The 23,899-nt window shown below is 41.4% G+C and overlaps 4 protein-coding genes across 6 annotated transcripts in view; all 4 read right to left on the bottom strand.

Annotated features, from left to right (window-relative positions):
* Positions 1-13,645, bottom strand: part of LOC121902499 (protocadherin alpha-C2-like) — a 90,886-nt gene extending 77,241 nt beyond the window's left edge. Inside the window, exon 1 of one of the 3 annotated variants that reach the window (XM_042419827.1) lies at positions 11,067-13,645. In XM_042419827.1, coding sequence (XP_042275761.1) covers positions 11,067-13,442 — 2,376 coding nt within the window. In that variant the 5' untranslated portion in view covers positions 13,443-13,645. Of the gene's footprint in view, positions 1-934; positions 3,409-4,336; positions 6,825-11,066 lie in introns of those variants that run through there. The other 2 variants (XM_042419823.1, XM_042419820.1) reach the window with 2 other exon arrangements.
* On the bottom strand, positions 7,117-10,249 carry LOC121902215 (protocadherin alpha-10-like). The gene is made up of 2 exons (XM_042419474.1): positions 7,671-10,249; positions 7,117-7,170 (listed from the first exon to the last, which is right to left on the bottom strand). The coding sequence occupies exons 1-2, from the start codon at positions 10,059-10,061 to the stop codon at positions 7,117-7,119; spliced, it is 2,445 nt and encodes an 814-aa protein (XP_042275408.1). The 5' UTR covers positions 10,062-10,249.
* Positions 13,646-14,905: 1,260 nt separating the features above from the next.
* LOC121902326 (protocadherin alpha-3-like) lies at positions 14,906-17,688 on the bottom strand. The gene has a single exon (XM_042419587.1). It carries the CDS (start codon positions 17,339-17,341, stop codon positions 14,906-14,908), a length of 2,436 nt encoding a protein of 811 aa, XP_042275521.1. The 5' UTR covers positions 17,342-17,688.
* A 706-nt stretch (positions 17,689-18,394) lies between these two features.
* Positions 18,395-20,964, bottom strand: LOC121902506 (protocadherin alpha-3-like). Its single transcript, XM_042419839.1, has one exon. The coding sequence runs from the start codon at positions 20,891-20,893 to the stop codon at positions 18,464-18,466; it is 2,430 nt and encodes an 809-aa protein (XP_042275773.1). The 5' UTR covers positions 20,894-20,964; the 3' UTR covers positions 18,395-18,463.
* Positions 20,965-23,899: the final 2,935 nt, after the last annotated feature.

Below are 23,899 nucleotides of genomic sequence, written 5' to 3'. Positions count from 1 at the left end.
AATAACTACAACGTGTAGAAATAAACACATCAACCATTGCTTTTTCTTAGAAATCACCAGAATTGAAATCACTGTCAGTGATAAACGACTAAAGGACACAATCTTCATTACACTGAGTACTAAGCCGTTTCAGCGGAGTGCATTCGCCACATATTTCAACACCATGGATAGAGCATCATTACACTGCAGCGTGGCAAAGCATCCTGTAAGAAGACCTAAAATGGTTGATCTGACGTAAAGACATTTTTTTCACCTTTTGTTTACGCAACAAGGCACATAGTTTGTGACTATCTAGAACCAATGATCAGACGGTCACTCCGATCAGCAAAGTATCAAAACTATATGCTTTTCTCTCTTTACTGTGTTTTTGCATATTGGTCTTGCATCCAAAACATGAATTCAGCACCACAGACAGCGATATTTTGTGTGCGGTATCACAGATGAAAAGTAGTGAATATTCCTACAATTCTTTACAAAATAGATTTTATCTCAATGTTTGCAAAGCAACAGGACCGAATAAGATCACTTCAAATTATATTTTTAAGTTGAAGCGACAAGAAGTATCTAGCTCGTTTTTACGCAAATTACACTTAGTTGTAGAACGGCCGACTCGTCAAAGTCAGCAACACGAAAGACAACGTTGCCCTCTAGACTTGAGCTTTACAAAAATCAAATCATGAAACTACGGGGTTTATTTCACATTAAAATGTGATGAGACTGTTTACGGGAAGGAACATTCTCAAAAGTTATTCAGCAATAACTTTGACTATAAGAACTGCGACGTGAATGAATTCTACAGATGCATAGAAACAGCCTGATTCCCAACATAAAATTAAGCACATGACAATCCTCTTTACGTTGCAGTGTAAGAGATAATATCGCAAATCAAAGAACTAAAGCAAATGATTAACATATCGACTTTGTATGATCTTACCTTTTCTTTAGTGGGTAAAGTCTGAGTCCTGGTAAAAGTGTCTCCTCCATTAATACTGATCAGCTCCGCATCTACAGGTGGAAACGGCGCGGGAAAAACCACCATGTCACTCTTGAGTGTGTCTGAGCTGAAACACACGTCATACTGCTGAGTAGCTTTAGAGTAAGACCAGCTCCCGTCAGGGTGGGTGGTGATCATTGGGGCGCCGTACCTGCCGAAACTGCCGTCTGTCCTGTGACATTTGACAGCTATTAAACTGATGAGGCTCAGAAGAAAGATTGCTGACACCGACACAATGGCGATCAGCAGATACAGGTTTAAATCAGAGAAGCTCTCCTCCTTCACAGGCACATGTCTAAACGGAGTCTGAATGTCAGCTGTACTTTCAACCACCACCACATCAATAGACACAGTAGCTGACAGGGAGGGTTCTCCGTTATCAGAAACCAACACCAGCAAGGGGTGAGTTTTCAGGTCATTGTCACTCATTCTCCTCCTAGTCCTGATTTCCCCGGTGCTGGTTCCGATCCGGAAGAGGTTGTTTCCTTTGGGCTCAGACAGGTGATAAGAAAGCAGCGCATTGTATCCAGAGTCTGCGTCTACAGCCCTGATCTTTGCCACAAAGTAGCCCGCTTCAGCAGAATAGGGGATGCTCTCACTGTTAACGGAGCCGTGCTCAGAATAGGGCGCCAGAACAGCAGGACTGTTGTCATTCTCATCCAGAATAAAAATGTTCACAGTCACGTTGCTGCTGAGCGGAGGAACACCAGAGTCTGTGGCCTGAACTTTAAACTGAAATGTTTTCAACTCCTCATAATTAAATGACTGCAAACTGATTATGTCTCCAGTCTCTGAATTGATGTTTACCATGGTAGAAAGTGGCAACGAATTGCTGTTGTCAGGTAAAAATGAATAGCTCATATGACCGTTTTGATCGATGTCAGCATCAATTGCTGACACTGTTTTTATAACTGCCCCTACTGGACTGTTCTCTTTCACATAGACATTGATTATGCTTTCTGTGAAGTGAGGTTTGTTATCATTTACATCTGATATGTGTACATGGATAACACTAGTGCTAGAGAGTGATGGGCTGCCTTCGTCAGTTGCAGTGATGCTGATATTGTATTGAGATACACTCTCTCGGTCAAGAGGACCATCCACAACCAATGAATAGTAATTCTTATAATTTGACTCTAATTTAAAAGGTACATTATTGGAAATTTTAGTGTGCACCATGCCATTTTTACCTCCGTCTTTATCAAATACTGAAACAAGTGCAATTGCAGTGCCAATAGACGCATCCTCTTTCACTGTGTTTAACAGTGATGTAACTGAAATTTCTGGGGCATTGTCATTGACATCTAAAACTTCAATTAGTAATTTTGCATGTGAGGTCAGAGGAGAAGACGCTCCATCACTGGCTTGAACTCGAATCTCAAATGCATTGTTCTCTTCGAAGTCGATATTCCTTTTATTTGTTACAGTCCCAGTTTTTTCGTCTATAGCGAAAACGTTTGTTTCTTTTCCTCTGCCTCCTGCACTGAAATAATAAAAGACTTGTCCATTTTGGCCTGCATCTAAATCAGTAGCATTTAACGTTACTATCGACGTTCCTATCTTGACATTCTCATGTACACTGGCTTTGTATAGAGTTTGACTGAAAAGGGGAGCGTTATCGTTAATGTCCAGCACATTTACTATTATAGTCATACTACCAGATTTAGTAGGATTTCCTCCATCAATAGCAGTCAACGTGAGTTTAATTACAGACTGTTTTTCTCTGTCTAAAACCTTCTGAAGCAGTAATTCTGGAGTTACACTCTCTCCTTTAAGTGTGACCAGGGAGAAGTGTTCGTTTTGGCTGAGCTTGTATGTATTGACAGTATTCTTACCGACGTCTGCATCATGAGCTGGATGCAGAGGAAATTTTGCTCCTGCTGCCGTGTTCTCACTAATGTTCATTAAATCGGACGTGCTGAGAAATGATGGGGAATTATCATTCACATCTAAAATTACAATTTCAATACGGTACAATTTTAACGGGTTATTAATAACTGCTTCTACGCTGAGGGAACATTTGGGCTGATCGCCACAGAGTTCCTCTCGATCTATTCTCTCATTAACGTAAAGGACACCAGTCTTTAGGTTTACCCCGAAATATTTTCTCTTTGATCCAGCAACGATCTGAAACATGCGAGACTCCAAATCCTGGACATTGAGGTTCAAATCTTTGGCGATATTTCCGACAGAAGTCCCCACGTTTACCTCCTCTGAGATTGAGTAAGAGAGCTGCCCAGACACCGCTTCCAAGTAACAATCCAGCAGCACGAACAAGAGATATATCCACACAGAGCTCGTTCTGCTTGGTAAAGGCATTATTCCATACATCGAGAGAAAACATAGAGAGATATCCGACCAATAACGCCCAGAAACGAAGAACTGGATCTCAGTGAGAAAATACACGAATTAAATGTGTCAGCATATTTTAACTACCACACGAAAATCGTCGTGGTACCGTCCTCTTCCACCGTCCAAGTCTCTTTGTTTCAGTCGCCTGAGAAAAATAATCATCCTCTGAATCTGGGAGGAGCCCCGAGCCACCAAAGAGGAAGCTCAAATGTGATGGTCTACAATGTCCCCATGTGGACACTTGCAAGAACTGCATTCGACATCAAACACAAAACATTATTACAAAGATCCCTGTATTAATTTCCCCAGAAAACATTTGACCAAATCTGAGGGAAACGTATGGCCAATAAGACCCCGTGTTATATTCATCTATTTATTGTTTTTCAGCTATTTCATTTACTCTCCACCATGCTTCTACAATGAGTCAGATAGTTTTTAAACTGAAGAAAATGCAAATACAAATCCAGATCAGTATAGCACACACAAAGCACACAAACAAAAGCCCGTCACAAACACTCTTTTTTTCAGTAAATGCAGAAGCAATATGTAGACGAGGGAGACGTAGATAAATCCTCCAAAAATGCTAAAAATTGAGAGAATACACGTGTGTAAAAAATCACCTAAAACCGTATAATTGTCTAAATCTAGTTTCTTTTCAATCCACAAGGCAGAGGGAGAAAACACTGTTTAAAACATGCCGGGACCACACATTCTCAAACTTGCGTTCAGCACCATGGATAGCGACTCACACGTTACAATACCAAAAAGGTAGTTAACAAATGAGAAAACCATCAACAAATGCACAGCAGGCTAGTTTCTACTCATGTTATACTTGATATAATTTCTATTTTAACTCGAACAGTAGTTCAAATTTAATTTTCTTGTCAGCTACATAGCACAAAACCCTTTAAAGTGACTTTAAAAAGACACCTCCAATTCTCAACATAGAAAAATTGCAATAATAAGTTCTTAATGTAACTATGTCCTTACCTTTTCCTTATTAGGTAAAGTCTGAGTCCTGGTAAAAGTGTCTCCTTCGTTAATACTGATTAGCTCTCCATCTACAGGTGGAAACGGTGCGGGGAAAACCACCATGTCACTCTTCAGTGTGTCTGAGCTGAAACACACGTCATACTGCTGAGTAGCTTTAGAGTAAGACCAGCTCCCGTCAGGGTGGGTGGTGATCATTGGGGCACCATACCTGCCGAAACTGCCGTCTGTCCTGTGACATTTGACAGCTATTAAACTGATGAGGCTCAGCAGAAAGATCGCTGACACCGACACAATGGCGATCAGCAGATACAGGTTTAAATCAGAGAAGCTCTCCTCCTTCATAGGCACATGTCTGAACTGAGTCTGGATGTCAGCTGTGCTTTCAACCACCACCACATCAATAGACACAGTAGCTGACAGGGAGGGTTCTCCGTTATCAGAAACCAACACCACCAAGGGGTGAGTTTTCAGGTCATTGTCACTCATTCTCCTCCTAGTCCTGATTTCCCCGGTGCTGGTTCCGATCCGGAAGAGGTTGTTTCCTTTGGGCTCAGACAGGTGATAAGAAAGCAGCGCATTGTATCCAGAGTCTGCGTCGACAGCCCTGATCTTTGCCACAAAGTAGCCCGCTTCAGCAGAATAGGGGATGCTCTCACTGTTAACGGAGCTGTGCTCAGAATAGGGCGCCAGAATAGCTGGACTGTTGTCATTCTCATCCAGAATAAAAACGTTCACAGTCACGTTGCTGCTGAGCGGAGGAACACCAGAGTCTGTGGCCTGAACTTTAAACTGAAACGTTTTCAACTCCTCAAAGTTAAAAGACTGCAGGCTGACTATATCTCCAGTCTCTGAGTTGATGTTAATCATTGTAGACAGCGGGACAGAGTTTGTGTTTCTTTCTAAAAAATTGTAACTCACCTGGCCATTTTCATTCATGTCAGCATCAAGCGCGGATACTGTTTTGAGAACTGCTCCTACTGGGCTGTTCTCCCTTACATAAATATTAATGACAGGAGCTGAGAACTGAGGTGCGTTATCATTGACATCGGAAACGTGAATAACAATAATACTGGTGTTGGAGAGAGGTGGGTTGCCTTCATCTCTTGCTATTACGGTGACATTATAGTGAGAGATACTCTCCCGGTCTAGCGGCCCATCGACTACTAACGAATAATAGTTTTTATAGTTATTTTCTAATTTAAATGGCGTCTTTCCATCTATTGTGCAATGCACTTCACCATTCTTTCCTCCGTCCTTGTCCATCACAGTGACAAGTGCAACAGCAGTACCTATTTTAGCGTCCTCTTTCACCGCGTTCAACAATGACGTCACAGTGATCTGAGGAGCGTTATCGTTTAGGTCCACCACTTCTACCAGCACTTTACAATGAGCAGACATCGGAGGTGTACCTTTATCGCTCGCCTGTGCACGAATCTCAAATGCAGGATTTTCTTCAAAATCTACATTTCCTTCAACTGTCAGTGTGCCTGTGTTTGGGTCGATTTTAAAAATCTGCAGTATGCGGTCTTGTTCCTGTGTGCTAAGTGTATATACGATTTCTTTGTTTGTCCCTTCGTCTGCGTCTGTAGCATTTAAAGTCAAAAGAGTGGTACCGATAGGCACATTCTCATATACACGCGTTTTGTACAGTGACTTTGCAAACACCGGCGTGTTATCGTTATTATCCAAAACATGAATTATGATATCTGATGTTCCAGACTTTGGTGGACTTCCATCGTCTAACGCTGTTAAAGTAAGCGTTATCATAGGCTCTTTTTCTCGGTCTAACGGTTTCTGTAACACCAGCTCAGTGGAAATACTCTCTCCCGATTTACTTATTGCCAATGAGAAATGCTCATTAGTGTTGAGCTTGTATGTGTTTATGGCATTCTTTCCTACATCTGCATCGTAAGCTTGCAGTAGGGGAAATTTTATCCCAGGCAACGTGCTTTCAGCAATGTCTATACTCTGTGACTTCGCTATGAAATAGGGAAAATGATCATTGACGTCAATAATATTAATTTCTATACGGTACAGCTTTAGAGGCTCATTTATCACAGCCTCTATATTTACAGTACATTTAGCAGCTTTCGCGCACAACTCCTCTCTGTCTATTCTCTCACTAACGTAGAGGATTCCTGTCTTCGTATTTACCTCGAAATATTTCTTCTTTGATCCAGCAACAATTCGGAACATACGGGACTCCAAATCCTGTGTGTTTAAGTGTAGATCCTTAGCGATATTTGCGACAAATGTCCCCGGATTTACCTCCTCTGACACGGAATAAGAGAGCTGCGCAGACGCTGCATGCCAGAAACGACCCAGTATCAGAAGCATTAAATATATCCAGACAGAGGATTTGCTGCTCGGTAAAGGCATACTTCCTCCGATGTAAGCACGGCATAGATTCAGATCTGACGGTTCCTATAAAAAAAATCCAGGCGAAGACAGTATAGTAGTTGGTTTTTCCCCTCTTTTCAGACGGGACTCGAAAGGCAGTTGTCGAACTGTACCCTCGCGTTTTACGTCTCTTTGTTACTAAGCTGTGTGAACTCTGGGAGGGGCATTAAAGACGAAAAGAGAAATCTCCATGTTATGGTCTACACTGTCGCCTTGTGGTGATTTTTAATATCTGCAGTTACATGCCCTACTAAAGCGAATTCAGTGATATCACTCTCCTCCTCTCATTCAAAGTTACATAGATCTGTCTTTAAAGCTTATGAAAACAGGAAACCGAATGAATCTGTTTATTACAGGCTCATTTAAGAAACTGGTCCTTATTTCAGGACCACGGACAGCACCGAACGCTTTTCTCCCAGGCTGGAATAGGTCTGTGATTGAAACAAAGCATCTGGAGAGAGTAGATGCTCAGTAAGATTAACTCAGATGCAAAATGTAGTCAGAAGGGTTGAAAGATTATGATAGAGAAGATTATGTTTCCAAACTTTCAAAGCAGAAAGCCAGTGCCAACAGTTCATGTTTCCAAAATATCTAGTATTTAGAAGCTACTGTTACTACTTATAACCATGATAAATTACATTGTGTGGGGAAATAAAGGTCATTATTCAGTTTCAGAAATGGGAATCAGATTATAATAGCATGCAAGAAATACAGTATTAACTAATACGAGCAATGTTCTTTTAATCTAAAAGTAAGTATATGCAACTTAGATGTTTGTTTGCAAAAATGCAATACCATGTGTAGCACAATTTGTTTTCTCTCAACATTTCAAATGAAAGGCCATAGTTATTGCAGTGTTTTGGAAATGTGGCATGGATCTGAAACCCCAAAGTAGCATAGAAGGAATGTATGTACACTTGATTGGACTCACCTTTTCTTTACTGGGTAAAGTCTGAGTCCTGGTAAAAGTGTCTCCTCCGTTAATACTGATCAGTTCCGCATCTACAGGTGGAAATTGTGCGGGGAAAACCACCATGTCACTCTTCAGTGTGTCTGAACTGAAACACACGTCATACTGCTGAGTAGCTTTAGAGTAAGACCAGCTCCCGTCAGGGTGGGTGGTGATCATTGGAGCGCCATACCTGCCGAAACTGCCGTCTGTCCTGTGACATTTGACAGCTATTAAACTGATGAGGCTCAGAAGAAAGATCGCTGACACCGACACAATGGCGATCAGCAGATACAGGTTTAAATCAGAGAAGCTCTCCTCCTTCACAGGCACATGTCTAAACGGAGTCTGAATGTCAGCTGTACTTTCAACCACCACCACATCAATAGACACAGTAGCTGACAGGGAGGGTTCTCCGTTATCAGAAACCAACACCACCAAGGGGTGAGTTTTCAGGTCATTGTCACTCATTCTCCTCCTAGTCCTGATTTCCCCGGTGCTGGTTCCGATCCGGAAGAGGTTGTTTCCTTTGGGCTCAGACAGGTGATAAGAAAGCAGTGCGTTGTATCCAGAGTCTGCGTCTACAGCCCTGATCTTTGCCACAAAGTAGCCCGCTTCAGCAGAATAGGGGATGCTCTCACTGTTAACGGAGCCATGCTCAGAATAGGGCGCCAGAATAGCAGGACTGTTGTCATTCTCATCCAGAATAAAAACGTTCACAGTCACATTGCTGCTGAGCGGAGGAACACCAGAGTCTGTGGCCTGAACTTTAAATTGAAACGTTTTCAACTCCTCAAAATTAAATGACTGCAAACTGATTATGTCTCCAGTCTCTGAATTGATGTTTACCATGGTAGAAAGTGGCAACGAGTTGCTGTTGTCAGGTAAAAATGAATAGCTCACATGACCGTTTTGATCGATGTCAGCATCAATTGCTGACACTGTTTTTATAACTGCCCCTACTGGACTGTTCTCTTTCACATAGACATTGATTATGCTTTCTGTGAAGAGAGGTTTGTTATCATTTACATCTGATATGTGTACATGAATAACACTAGTGCTGGAGAGTGGTGGGCTGCCTTCGTCAATTGCAGTGATGCTGATATTGTATAATGATACACTCTCTCGGTCAAGAGGACCATCCACCACCAGTGAATAGTAATTCTTATAATTAGACTCTAATTTAAAAGGTACATTATTGGAAATTTTAGCCTGCACCATGCCATTTTTACCTCCGTCTTTATCAAATACTGAAACTAGTGCAATTGCACTGCCAATAGACGCATCCTCTTTCACTGTGTTTAACAGTGATGTAACCAAAATTTCTGGGGCATTGTCATTGACATCTAAAACCTCAATCAATAATTTGGCGTGTGAGGTCAGAGGAGAAGAAGCTCCATCACTGGCTTGAACTTGAATCTCAAATGCATTGTTCTCTTCAAAGTTAATATCCTTTTTATTTGTTACAGTCCCAGTTTTTTCATCTATAGCAAACAGATCAGTTTGTTTCCCTCTACCTACTTCACTGAATGAATAAAAGACTTGTCCATTTTGGCCTGCATCTAAATCAGTAGCATTTAAAGTAATTATTGATGTTCCTATCTTGACATTCTCATATACACTGGCTTTGTATAGTGTTTTACTGAATATGGGAGCATTATCATTACTGTCCAAGACATTAATTATAATGACCATAGTGCCAGATTTAGAAGGAGTTCCTCCATCAATAGCAGTCAACGTGAGTCGAATCACAGGCTGTGTTTCTCTGTCTAAAACCCTCTGAAGCAGTAATCCTGGAGTTACACTCTCTCCTTTATGTGTATCAAGAGAGAAGTGTTCGTTTTGGCTAAGCTTGTAGGTATTCACAGTATTTTTACCGACGTCTGCATCATGAGCTGGATGCAGAGGAAATTTTGCTCCTGCTGCCGTGTTCTCACTAATGTTCATTAATTGTGACGTGCTGAGAAATGTTGGGGAATTATCATTCACGTCTAAAATTGTAATTTCAATACGGTACAGTTTTAATGGGTTATTAATAACTGCTTCTACGCTGAGGGAACATTTAGGCTGATCGCCACAGAGTTCCTCTCGATCTATTCTCTCATTTACGTAGAGGACACCAGTCTTTAGGTTTACCTCGAAATATTTTCTCTTTGATCCAGCAACGATCTGAAACATGCGAGACTCCAAATCCTGGACATTGAGGTTCAAATCTTTGGCGATATTTCCGACAGAAGTCCCCACGTTTACCTCCTCTGAGACTGAGTAAGAGAGCTGCCCAGACACCGCTTCCAAATAACAATCCAGCAGCACGAACAAGAGATATATCCACACAGAGCTCGTTCTGCTTGGTAAAGGCATTATTCCATACATCGAGAGAAAACATAGAGAGATATCCGACCAATAACGCCCAGAAACGAAGAACTGGATCTCAGTGAGAAAATACACGAATTAAATGTGTCAGCATATTTAAACTACCACACGAAAATCGTCGTGGTACCGTCCTCTTTCACCGTCCAAGTCTCTTTGTTTCAGTCGCCTGAGAAAAATAATCATCCTCTGAATCTGGGAGGAGCCCCGAGCCACCAAAGAGGAAGCTCAAATGTGATGGTCTACAATGTCCCCATGTGGACACTTGCAAGAACTGCATTCGACGTCAAACACAAAACAATATTACAAAGATCCCCGCATTAATTTCCCTAGAAAACATTTGACCAAATCTGAGGGAAACGTATGGCCAATAAGACCCCGTGTTATATTCATCTATTTATTGTTTTTCAGCTATTTCATTTACTCTCCACCATGCTTCTACAATGAGTCAGATAGTTTTTAAACTGAAGAAAATGCAAATACAAATCCAGATCAGTATAGCACACACAAAGCACACAAACAAAAGCCCGTCACAAACACTCTTTTTTTCAGTAAATGCAGAAGCAATATGTAGACGAGGGAGACGTAGATAAATCCTCCAAAAATGCTAAAAATTGAGAGAATACACGTGTGTAAAAAATCACCTAAAACCGTATAATTGTCTAAATCTAGTTTCTTTTCAATCCAAAAGGCAGAGGGAGAAAACACTGTTTAAAACATGCCGGGACCACACATTCTCAAACTTGCGTTCAGCACCATGGATAGCGACTCACACGTTACAATACCAAATAGGTAGTTAACAAATGAGAAACCATCAATAAATGCACAGCAGGCTAGTTTCTACTCATGTTATACTTGATATAATTTCTATTTTAACCCGAACAGAAGTTCAAATTTTCTTGTCAGCTACATAGCACAAACCCATTTAAGTGACTTTAAAAAGGACACCTCCAATTCTCAACATAGAAAAATTGCAATAATAAGTTCTTAATGTAACTATGTCCTTACCTTTTCTTTGTTAGGTAAAGTCTGAGTCCTGGTAAAAGTGTCTCCTCCGTTAATACTGATTAGCTCTCCATCTACAGGTGGAAACGGTGCGGGGAAAACCACCATGTCACTCTTGAGTGTGTCTGAGCTGAAACACACGTCATACTGCTGAGTAGCTTTAGAGTAGGACCAGCTCCCGTCAGGGTGGGTGGTGATCATTGGGGCGCCATACTTGCCGAAACTGCCGTCTGTCCTGTGACATTTGACAGCTATTAAACTGATGAGGCTCAGCAAAAAGATCGCTGACACCGACACAATGGCGATCAGCAGGTAAAGGTTTAAATCAGAGAAGCTCTCCTCCTTCGAAGGCACATGTCTGAACGGAGTCTGGATGTCAGCTGTGCTTTCAACCACCACCACATCAATAGACACAGTAGCTGACAGGGAGGGTTCTCCGTTATCAGAAACCAACACCACCAGGGGGTGAATTTTCAGGTCATTGTCACTCATTCTCCTCTTAGTCCTGATTTCCCCGGTGCTGGTTCCGATCCGGAAGAGGTTGTTTCCTTTGGGCTCAGACAGGTGATAAGAAAGCAGCGCATTGTATCCAGAGTCTGCGTCTACAGCCCTGATCTTTGCCACAAAGTAGCCCGCTTCAGCAGAATAGGGGATGCTCTCACTGTTAACGGAGCCGTGCTCAGAATAGGGCGCCAGAATAGCAGGACTGTTGTCATTCTCATCCAGAATAAAAACGTTCACAGTCACGTTGCTGCTGAGCGGAGGAACACCAGAGTCTGTGGCCTGAACTTTAAACTGAAACATTTTTAACTCCTCAAAGTTAAAAGACTGCAGATTGATTATATCTCCAGTCTCTGAGTTGATATTCACCATCGTAGATAACGGCAATGAATTACTGTTAATTTCGACAATTGAATAACTCACCTGGGCATTTTGGTCAGTGTCTGCATCAACTGCAGATACTCTTGTGAGAACAGCTCTAACCGGACTGTTCTCTTTCAACGAAACATTGACCAAAGTGTCTGAAAAACGAGGCGAGTTGTCATTGACATCCGAAATATAAACAGTTAGGTCTCTGGTGCTCGTGAGAGCAGGGATCCCATCATCTGTAGCTGTGATCGTTATATTATAATGTGAAGAACTCTCTCTGTCTAGCTGTCCGTCTACTACCAAAGAATAGTAGTTTTTGTAATTTGTTTCCAATTTAAAGGCGCTATCATTTTTAATATCACAATGAACAACTCCATTTTTACCTCCATCTCTGTCCAGTACAGAGACAAGTGCAACAGCAGTACCGATTTTTGCGTCCTCTTTCACTGTGTTAATCAGCGATGTTACAAATATTTCTGGGGCATTGTCATTTAAATCCACTATCTCTATTAATACTTTGCACTGTGCTGCCATTGGAGGGGAGCCTTTATCACTAGCTGTCACGCGGATTTCAAAAGCTGGGTGCTCTTCAAAGTCAATCATCCCCTTAACTGTCAACAAACCTGTGTGTTCATCAATTTCAAAAATTTCCAAAACATGGTCTTGATCTTTGCTGCTCAGTGAATATGAAATCTCCCCGTTTGGCCCGTCATCAGCGTCTGATGCCGTTACTGTTATGACTGGAGCACCGAGAGGTACATTTTCAGTAATACTTGTTTTATACAATGATTTGGTAAATACTGGGATGTTATCATTGATGTCTAAGACACTGATTATTATTTCTGATGTTCCAGATTTCGGAGGTGTCCCACCATCGACAGCAGTCAATATAAGTTTAATTACCGGCTGTTTTTCTCGGTCTAAAGGTTTCTGGAGGACGAGCTCAGCAGACACACTGTCTCTTTTGTTCACTGCTAATGAAAAATGGTCATTTGGATTTAGCTTGTATGTACTAATACCATTTTTCCCTGCGTCGGCATCATAGGCTGATAGCACAAGAAATGTGGCCCCCGGTAATGTGCTTTCTGGTATTTCAATACTTTGCGAATTAGTACTGAAAGACGGATAATTATCATTAGCATCTAGAATGTTTATTTCTAAACGATAAAGCTTTAATGGAGAATTTATCACAGCCTCTACGCTTATTGTGCATTTTGTTGCCTTCGCACAGAGCTCCTCTCTGTCTATTCTATCATTGACAAAGAGAATACCAGTCTGGAGATTCACCTCGAAAAATTTTCTCTTTGATCCGGTAACAATCTGAAACATGCGAGACTCCAGATCATTTACACTGAGGTTTAGATCCTTGGCTATATTTCCCACAGAAGTCCCTGTATTCACCTCTTCTGATATGGAGTAGGAGAGCTGTCCGGACACAGCTTCCCAGTAACATTCCAGCAGCACAAATAACACGTATGCTACCACAGGATTCCTCTTAATTGAAGACATAATCCCATCCGACGTGAAATCAACATAGAAACAAGTTGTGGATGTTATCCGTCGAGGAAAGTACGGGAAAAACTATGGTCCTTTCATCTAAATTTGTCCACAATGCAGATCATGTCCCAGCCTTCTCTCTCTCTCCTTCTGCGTCTCTTTGTGTCAAAGCCCAACAAGACATCATCACGCTCTTAATCTGGGAGGGGCGTCAAAACCAGAGTAAAGTCATCTCTGTTTTATGGTCTATAGTGCCTCCCCGTGGCCTTTTGACAAATTACACTACAAACCAAAAGAAACAGACTACAGCATTACAAAAACCCGCCTTTCTGTAATGCTCAACACAGAAATAGCCAGTTTCAAAACGAACAGAATGCCAGGAAATATCAGCTTGCTTTCTTGGAATTTCTGAATGAAATTGTCTGATTGTCTGTCAATATTTAATGATTTATATATAACAAAATGAGGGTCAACACATTTCTTTGTGATTGACATGTTACGTCTTTGACTAGAGTGTAAAGTACATTCAAACAATCCTTTACAATATACCGTAAATGATATTGCGCTATAACAGTAAATCTCAAAGGGTCGTTGTTGATATGCTCAAACAAAAGGTCATTGAAGGTAACTGAATGAGTGCACCTCCGAATAATTAGAAAGTCAAATGAAAATGACTCTTACATAGCAACAGAGGCATGGACTATGAAAAATACTGCACACCAACACTGCAAATTAATCAGCCATCAAATGTATAAGAAAACACTGATCTCCATGTAACAGTGGCATTATTAGAAGAAGAAATGAAGAACGTTATTCTTTACAGCTGAGCGAAAATATATGTAATAATTGGTGGAAATAAATAATTGATAATAAATAAAAACGTGATATTATTGACAATTAAGGTCAAGAACTATGAACGTAACTTTTATTTGTGTGTGTGTGTGTGTGTGTGTGTGTGTGTGTGTGTGTGTGTGTGTGTGTGTGTGTGTGTCTGTGTGTGTGTGTCTGTGTGTGTGTGTGTATAAAATACAGCATAACACTAGCACAGTCTGCTTCTCGGGTAAGAAAAGGCAACCCTGTCTCCTTGAAATTACGTTTATATACTACTAAACTGTTTTCCCGATAGTTGCGATGGCAAACGTAACCGCTGCCTGGATTATGTCCACAAGCATCATTTTCTGCGAATGAATGAAGCCTTCATGTTAATGCATCACTGAAGTTGTAGGTGGGTAATAGTTCTCATCCACAGCACTATGGACAGCGACAATTGCATTGGACGGAAGAGACTGGTTTATAAGTTGTAAACAATGACAGATGCAAAACTTCTCCTTTTTTTTAAAGCATTCAGTACAAGAAAAGGGAAGAAATCAGTTTCCACAACAACATGTTGTACATGTGTAACATCTACAAAGAGACAAAGAAAGAAGAAAAACGAACTAATGACTAAATACAGGAATGGCAAATAAGGTCAGCGTTTAGCAACACTTATTAGCTAAATTTGTAAGCCGATACAAGCGTGCTGGTCTTACCTTTTCTTTAGTGGGTAAAGTCTGAGTCCTGGTAAAAGTGTCTCCTCCATTAATACTGATCAGCTCCGCATCTACAGGTGGAAACGGCGCGGGGAAAACCACCATATCACTCTTGAGTGTGTCTGAGCTGAAACACACGTCATATTGCTGAGTAGCTTTAGAGTAAGACCAGCTCCCGTCAGGGTGGGTGGTGATCATTGGGGCTCCGTACCTGCCGAAACTGCCGTCTGTCCTGTGACATTTGACAGCTATTAAACTGATGAGGCTCAGAAGAAAGATCGCTGACACCGACACAATGGCGATCAGCAGATACAGGTTTAAATCAGAGAAGCTCTCCTCCTTCACAGGCACATGTCTGAACTGAGTCTGGATGTCAGCTGTGCTTTCAACCACCACCACATCAATAGACACAGTAGCTGACAGGGAGGGTTCTCCGTTATCAGAAACCAACACCACCAAGGGGTGAGTTTTCAGGTCATTGTCACTCATTCTCCTCTTAGTCCTGATTTCCCCGGTGCTGGTTCCGATCCGGAAGAGGTTGTTTCCTTTGGGCTCAGACAGGTGATAAGAAAGCAGCGCATTGTATCCAGAGTCTGCGTCTACAGCCCTGATCTTTGCCACAAAGTAGCCCGCTTCAGCAGAATAGGGGATGCTCTCACTGTTAACGGAGCCGTGCTCAGAATAGGGCGCCAGAATAGCAGGACTATTGTCATTTTCATCTAGAATAAAAACGTTCACAGTCACGTTGCTGCTGAGCGGAGGAACACCAGAGTCTGTGGCCTGAACTTTAAACTTAAACGTTTTTAACTCCTCAAAGTTAAAAGACTGCAGATTGATTATATCTCCAGTCTCTGAGTTAATATTCACCATCGTAGATAACGGCAACGAGTTACTGTCACTTTGTATAAATGAGTAGCTCACCTGACCATTTTGATTTATATCAGCATCAACTGCTGTCACTGTTTTAATAACTGATCCTACTGGACTGTTTTCTTTCACATAAACATTAATCAGCGGCTCCGAGAAGCGAGGCGGGTTGTCATTGACATCAGAAACATGAACAGTCACTATGCTTGTGCTGGAGAGAGGTGGAGTCCCTCCATCAGTTGCTACAATAGTGACATTATACTGGGCCTTAGTCTCTCTATCAAGCGGCCCATTAACTACTAACGAATAATAATTTTTATAATTTGTGTCCAATTTAAATGGGGTCTCATTTGAAATTACAGCTTTTACTTCACCGTTTTGCCCCCCATCCTTGTCCAGTACAGAGACAAGTGCAATAGCAGTGCCGATTTTTGCATCCTCCTTTACTGTGTTCAGCAGTGACGTCACAGTGATCTCAGGAGCGTTGTCATTAATGTCCACCACTTCAACCAGCACTTTACAATGAGCAGACATCGGAGGTGTGCCTTTATCACTGGCCTGTGCATGAATCTCAAATGCAGGATTTTCTTCATAGTCGATCTTACCTTTGACTGAAATTTCGCCTGTTTTAGAATCAATTTGGAATAAATCTAAAACGTGATCCTGACCTTTACTTCTCAATGAATATTCTATCTCACTGTTTAACCCCTCGTCTGCATCTGTTGCATTCAGAATGATGACTTTAGATCCTTTTGGCAAGTTTTCAGGAATTTGAATTTTGTATAAAGATTTACTGAAAACGGGAGGATTGTCGTTATTATCTAACACGTTGATAATAATTTGTGAGGTTCCTGACTTCGATGGATTTCCTCCGTCTACTGCAGTCAGTGTGAGTTTTATAACAGAGTCATGCTCACGGTCTAAAGATTTCTGCAGTACTAACTCGGCAGACACACTCTTTCCCCCTTTGTGAATATCTAAAGAGAAATAATCATTCGTACTAAGCTTATATGTACTAACACCATTCTTGCCAACATCCAAATCCGATGCCTCTATGAGCCCAAATTTCACTCCCGGTAAAGTACTTTCCGCAATGTTTAGTGACTGTAATTGCTCAGAGAAGGCGGGTGCATTATCATTTATATCTAATATAGTTACCTCCAAACGATAAAGCTTCAGTGGGTCGTTGATCACGGCCTCTACACTGACAGTACATTTTGTAGCCTTCGCACAGAGCTCTTCTCGGTCTAATCTTTCGTCGACATAAAGAACGCCTGTTTTCAGATTCACATCGAAATGTTTTCTCTTTGATCCACTAACAATCTGAAACATGCGGGACTCTAAATCCTGGACGTTGAGATTTAGATCCTTGGCAATATTTCCAACAGAAGTCCCTGGGTTTACCTCCTCTGAGACGGAATACGAGAGCTGTCCAGACACCGCTTCCCAGCAATATTTCAGCAGCACGAACACAAGATATATCCGAAAAGAAATCGTTCTGCTTGAGAAATACATAATTATATCCAGTCCGAAAGGTATAAATCCCAGTCCAACCACTCCCGTCAAACAATAATATTAAAATCAAAGTATACGGATCCACGTTTTAGCATTTTTACCAGCCAGCCTGGAAATGTTTTCACTCCTTTCTCTTCGCCCTCCGTCTCTTTGTAACAAAGCCCAGAGAAACATCATCATCATCCTCTGTTTCTGGGAGGAGTCTTGTGCTTCATGGAATAACGTTCAGATGTCATGGTCTACAGTGTCCCCATGTGGTGATATAACATAACTGCATTCAACCTCTGACAACAACACGGGAATGACTAACCAACTGTGCAAACGCAACAATTTCATAAGACTAACGAGATATATAATTGTGTTCAGCTATGTCAAATAATCCCAAGTACCACGATTTCACTTGATTCTCCTTCTCTTTTGTAATGTTTGTTTTTTTGGTTTTAATCCATACTGATAGAGCAGCACCTGTAACTGATGTACCGGCTATAAAAATACGCATAAAAAGAAACATTACAACACACTTATCAAGATAGAGAGAAAGTTGAAAGTTTTGATGTCAAATAAAAAAAATGCTCTTTTCCTATTTTCTTCACACAAAAAGTATTAGGTATTAAAATATCTTTCCTAAATGGTATGAAATGGAGTGACCACCATTCATCAGCAAATAAAAATAACTGCCATAAAACCCAAATAAATGTGCAAAAGACAATACACTTTTCCGTTATGGGTAAAAACATTTTCCGCGTTGCACTCTGCTGCTCGCACACAACACGCTGTGGTGCTTATTTCAGCACCATGGACAGCGACATACATTTTCTGTACAGTGAGAATGAAGTATTCATGTTAATGCATCACTCAAGTTGTAGGTGGGTACTAGTTCTCGTCTACAGCACCATGGACAGCGACAATTGCATTTGAATGGAAGAGACTGGCTTATAAATTGTAGACAATGACAGATGCAAAACTTCTCTCTTTTTTCCAAAACATTCAGTACAAGAAAAGGGAAGAAATCAGTTTCCACAACACGTTGTACATGTGTAACATCTACAAAGAGTCAAAGAAAGAAGGAAAAACGAACTAATGACTAAATACAGGAATCGCAAATAAGGTCAGCGTTTAACATCACCTATTAGCTAAATTTGTAGGCCGATACAAGCGTGCTGGTCTTACCTTTTCTTTAGTGGGTAAAGTCTGAGTCCTGGTAAAAGTGTCTCCTCCGTTAATACTGATCAGCTCCGCATCTACAGGCGGAAACGGCGCGGGGAAAACCACCATGTCACTCTTGAGTGTGTCTGAGCTGAAACACACGTCATACTGCTGAGTAGCTTTAGAGTAAGACCAGCTCCCGTCAGGGTGGGTGGTGATCATTGGGGCTCCGTACCTGCCGAAACTGCCGTCTGTCCTGTGGCATTTGACAGCTATTAAACTGATGAGGCTCAGAAGAAAGATCGCCGACACCGACACAATGGCGATCAGCAGATACAGGTTTAAGTCAGAGAAGCTCTCCTCCTTCACAGGCACATGTCTGAACTGAGTCTGGATGTCAGCTGTGCTTTCAACCACCACCACATCAATAGACACAGTAGCTGACAGAGAGGGTTCTCCGTTATCAGAAACCAACACCACCAAGGGGTGAGTTTTCAGGTCATTGTCACTCATTCTCCTCTTAGTCCTGATTTCCCCGGTGCTGGTTCCGATCCGGAAGAGGTTGTTTCCTTTGGGCTCAGACAGGTGATAAGAAAGCAACGCATTGTATCCAGAATCTGCGTCTACAGCCCTGATCTTTGCCACAAAGTAGCCCGCTTCAGCAGAATAGGGGATACTCTCACTGTTAACGGAGCCGTGTTCAGAATAGGGCGCCAGAATAGCAGGACTGTTGTCATTCTCATCCAGAATAAAAACGTTCACAGTCACGTTATTGCTGAGCGGAGGAACACCAGAGTCTGTGGCTTGAACTTTAAACTTAAACGTTTTTAACTCCTCAAAGTTAAAAGACTGCAGATTGATTATATCTCCAGTCTCTGAATTAATATTCACCATCGTAGATAACGGCAACGAGTTACTGTCACTTTGCATAAATGAGTAGCTCACCTGACCATTTTGATTTATATCAGCATCAACTGCTGTCACTGTTTTAATGATTGATCCTACTGGACTGTTTTCTTTCACATAAATATTAATCAGCGGCTCCGGGAAGCGAGGCGGGTTGTCATTGACATCAGAAACATGAACAGTCACTATGCTTGTGCTGGAGAGAGGTGGAGTCCCTTCATCAGTCGCTACAATAGTGACATTATACTGGGTCTTAGTCTCTCTATCAAGCGGCCCATTAACTACTAACGAGTAATAATTTTTATAATTTGTGTCCAATTTAAATGGGGTCTCATTTGAAATTACAGCTTTTACTTCACCGTTTTTCCCTCCATCCTTGTCCAGTACAGAGACAAGTGCAATAGCAGTGCCGAGTTTCGCATCCTCCTTTACTGTGTTTAGCAGTGACGTCACAGTGATCTCAGGAGCGTTGTCATTAATATCCACCACTTCTACCAGCACTTTACAATGAGCAGACATCGGAGGTGTGCCTTTATCACTGGCCTGTGCATGAATCTCAAATGCAGGATTTTCTTCATAGTCGATCTTACCTTTGACTGAAATTTCGCCTGTTTTAGAATCAATTTGGAATAAATCTAAAACATGATCCTGACCTCTTTTTCTCAATGAATATTCTATCTCACTGTTTAACCCCTCGTCTGCATCTGTTGCATTCAGAATGATCACTTTAGATCCTTTTGGCAAGTTTTCAAAAAGTTGAATCTTGTATAAAGATTTACTGAAAACTGGATGGTTGTCGTTAATATCTAACACGTTGATAATAATTTGTGAGGTTCCTGACTTCGATGGATTTCCTCCGTCTACTGCAGTCAGTGTGAGTTTTATAACAGAGTCATGCTCACGGTCTAAAGATTTCTGCAGTACTAATTCGGCAGACACACTCTCTCCGCCTTTGTGAATATCTAAAGAGAAATAATCATTCGTACTAAGCTTATATGTACTAACACCATTCTTGCCAGCATCCAAATCCGATGCCTCTATGAGCCCAAATTTCACTCCCGGTAGAGTATTTTCTGCAATGTCAAGTGACTGTAATTGGTCAGAGAAATTGGGTGCATTATCATTTGTATCTATTATAGTTACCTCCAAACGATAAAGCTTCAGTGGGTCGTTGATCACGGCCTCTACACTGACAGTACATTTTGTAGCCTTCGCACAGAGCTCTTCGCGGTCTAACCTTTCATTGACATAAAGAACGCCCGTTTTCAGATTCACATCGAAATATTTTCTCTTTGATCCCCTAACAATCTGAAACATGCGGGACTCTAAATCCTGGACGTTGAGATTTAGATCCTTGGCAATATTTCCAACAGAAGTCCCTGGGTTTACCTCCTCTGAGACGGAATACGAGAGCTGTCCAGACACCGCTTCCCAGCAATAATTCAGCAACACGACCACAAGATATATCCGAAAAGCGTTTGCTCTCCTTGAGAAATACATAATTATATCCAGCCCGAAAAGGTATAAATCCCAGTCCAACCACTCCCGTCAAACAATAATATTAAAATCAAAGTATACGGATCCACGTTTTCGCATTTTACCAGCCAGCCTGGAAATGTTTTCACTCCTTTCTCTTCGCCCTCCGTCTCTTTGTAACAAAGCCCAGAGAAACATCATCATCATCCTCTGTTTCTGGGAGGAGTCTTGTGCCTCATGGAATAACGTCCAGATGTCATGGTCTACAGTGTCCCCATGTGGTGATATAACATAACTGCATTCAACCTCTGACAACAACACGGGAATGACTAACCAAGTGTGCAAACAGAACAATTGCATAAGACTAACAAGATACATAATTGTGTTCAACTGTGAAAGCAGAATAAGTCAAATACCTAGTTGTACTGTTTTATCATTGATTCAACTTTGTCTTTAACCATACTGTGCTCCACAGAGAGGCCCTTTGTTTATTCTGTGAGAATGGCCTAAACGAAGATATCTTGTCTCATGTCCAAAAAAGGTAATGTGTTGGACTTAAGCTCAGTAAAATATGTCAAGAGGTATGTTTGGTTTGGGGCTCTCTGGTTTCCTATGTTTTAAGGAGGTTAAAATCCATATATGTGACATGCATGAGGCAAACGCGTGACCAGATCATGTAACATCTCATGGCCCTATGCCAATTGGTTGAAAGTGTTTAAGGTAATATACACTGACCAATTACAGATCATTTCTTTGTTCCTCAGAAACTATTAGAGGTTAGTTTTGTTCTTTGTTAGTTGAGACAAGCTGATGCTAACCTTTGTGTGAGTTCTGTCTCCTTATTGTACAATAATATTTTTAATCTTCAACCCAGCAGTGTTTTGTGTATTATTTCATATGTGTGTTCAGTGCTTTCAGACAATTTCCAAGACACAACTATGTCAAACTATCAAAAATACCACCATTTGACTTAATTCTCCCTCTCTTTGTTACGTTTGTTTTCTTGGTTTTCATCCATACCGATAGAGCTTCTCCTGTTACTGATGTACCGGCTATAAAATTAGACATCTTAAAAGAACCATTACAACACATTTATCAATATGCAGAGAAAGTTGAAGGTTTTGGTGGCAAATAAAAATAGCGCTTTCCCTATTTTCCACATACAAAAAGTTGAATGTTTAAAAAAAATCGTTCCCTAACTGTGATGAAATGGAGTGAACACCATTTATCACCAAATAAAAATAATTGCCATAAAATCTACATAAATGTACAAAAAACAGTACACTTTTCGGTTATGGGTAAACACATTTTCCGCGTTGCACTCTGCGGCCCGCACATAACACGCTGTGGTACTTATTTCAGCACCGTGGACAGCGACATACACTTTCTGTACAGTGAGACTTGACCTCAGATGTTGTCATTACCTTGGCCCATGACAGTAGATTTTAACAGATTCAAAGCCACGAAAACATTTAGAAACATGACGTGGGAGGTTGTAATAAACTTCATCTATAAGAACAAAAAACGGAGGGGCATACTATAGGCGCCTCTAGAGAATAAAATCGCACAAAGTGAGACATGTCTCTTTTTCATATTTTTAAACTTCATATAAGAATAACAATGGAGGGTAACTTTTTCTGCCTCATCCCCAGAGAGTAAAATAGTATGAACTGAGACATATTGATTTTTCATACTTTTCTTACCTTTTCTTTAGTGGGTAAAGTCTGAGTCCTGGTAAAAGTGTCTCCTCCATTAATATTGATCAGCTCTGCATCTACAGGCGGAAATTGAGCAGGGAAAACCACCATGTCACTCTTGAGTGTGTCTGAGCTGAAACACACGTCATACTGCTGAGTAGCTTTAGAGTAAGACCAGCTTCCGTCAGGGTGGGTGGTGATCATTGGGGCGCCGTACCTGCCGAAACTGCCGTCTGTCCTGTGACATTTGACAGCTATTAAACTGATGAGGCTCAGCAGAAAGATTGCTGACACCGACACAATGGCGATCAACAGATACAGGTTTAAATCAGAGAAGCTCTCCTCCTTCACAGGCACATGTCTGAACTGAGTCTGGATGTCAGCTGTGCTTTCAACCACCACCACATCAATAGACACAGTAGCTGACAGAGAGGGTTCTCCGTTATCAGAAACCAACACCACCAAGGGGTGAGTTTTCAGGTCATTGTCACTCATTCTCCTCTTAGTCCTGATTTCCCCGGTGCTGGTTCCGATCCGGAAGAGGTTGTTTCCTTTGGGCTCAGACAGGTGATAAGAAAGCAACGCATTGTATCCAGAGTCTGCGTCTACAGCCCTGATCTTTGCCACAAAGTAGCCCGCTTCAGCAGAATAGGGGATACTCTCACTGTTAACGGAGCCGTGCTCAGAATAGGGCGCCAGAATAGAAGGACTGTTGTCATTCTCATCCAGAATAAAAACGTTCACAGTCACGTTGCTGCTGAGCGGAGGAACACCAGAGTCTGTGGCCTGAACTTTAAACTGGAACGTTTTTAACTCCTCAAAGTTAAAAGACTGCAGATTGATTATATCTCCAGTCTCTGAGTTAATATTCACCATCGTAGATAACGGCAACGAGTTAGTGTTACTTTGTATAAATGAGTAGCTCACCTGACCATTTTGATTGACATCAGCATCAACTGCTGTCACTGTTTTAATGATTGATCCTACTGGACTGTTTTCTTTCACATAAACATTAATCAGCGGCTCCGGGAAGCGAGGCGGGTTGTCATTGACATCAGAAACATGAACAGTCACTATGCTGGTGCTGGAGAGAGGTGGAGTCCCTTCATCAGTCGCTACAATAGTGACATTATACTGGGCCTTAGTCTCTCTATCAAGCGGCCCATTAACTACTAACGAATAATAGTTTTTATAATTCGTGTCCAATTTAAATGGGGTCTCATTTGGGATTATAACTTTTACTTCACCGTTTTTCCCTCCATCCTTGTCCAGTACAGAGACAAGTGCAATAGCAGTGCCGACTTCAGCATCCTCTTTCACTGTATTTAGCAGT

This window comes from Thunnus maccoyii, chromosome 8 (genome assembly GCF_910596095.1).
Source record: "Thunnus maccoyii chromosome 8, fThuMac1.1, whole genome shotgun sequence".
NCBI classification, from domain to species: domain Eukaryota; kingdom Metazoa; phylum Chordata; class Actinopteri; order Scombriformes; family Scombridae; genus Thunnus; species Thunnus maccoyii.
Note: the sequence above shows the minus strand (reverse complement) of the source record. Positions and strands in the feature narration are given on the sequence as shown.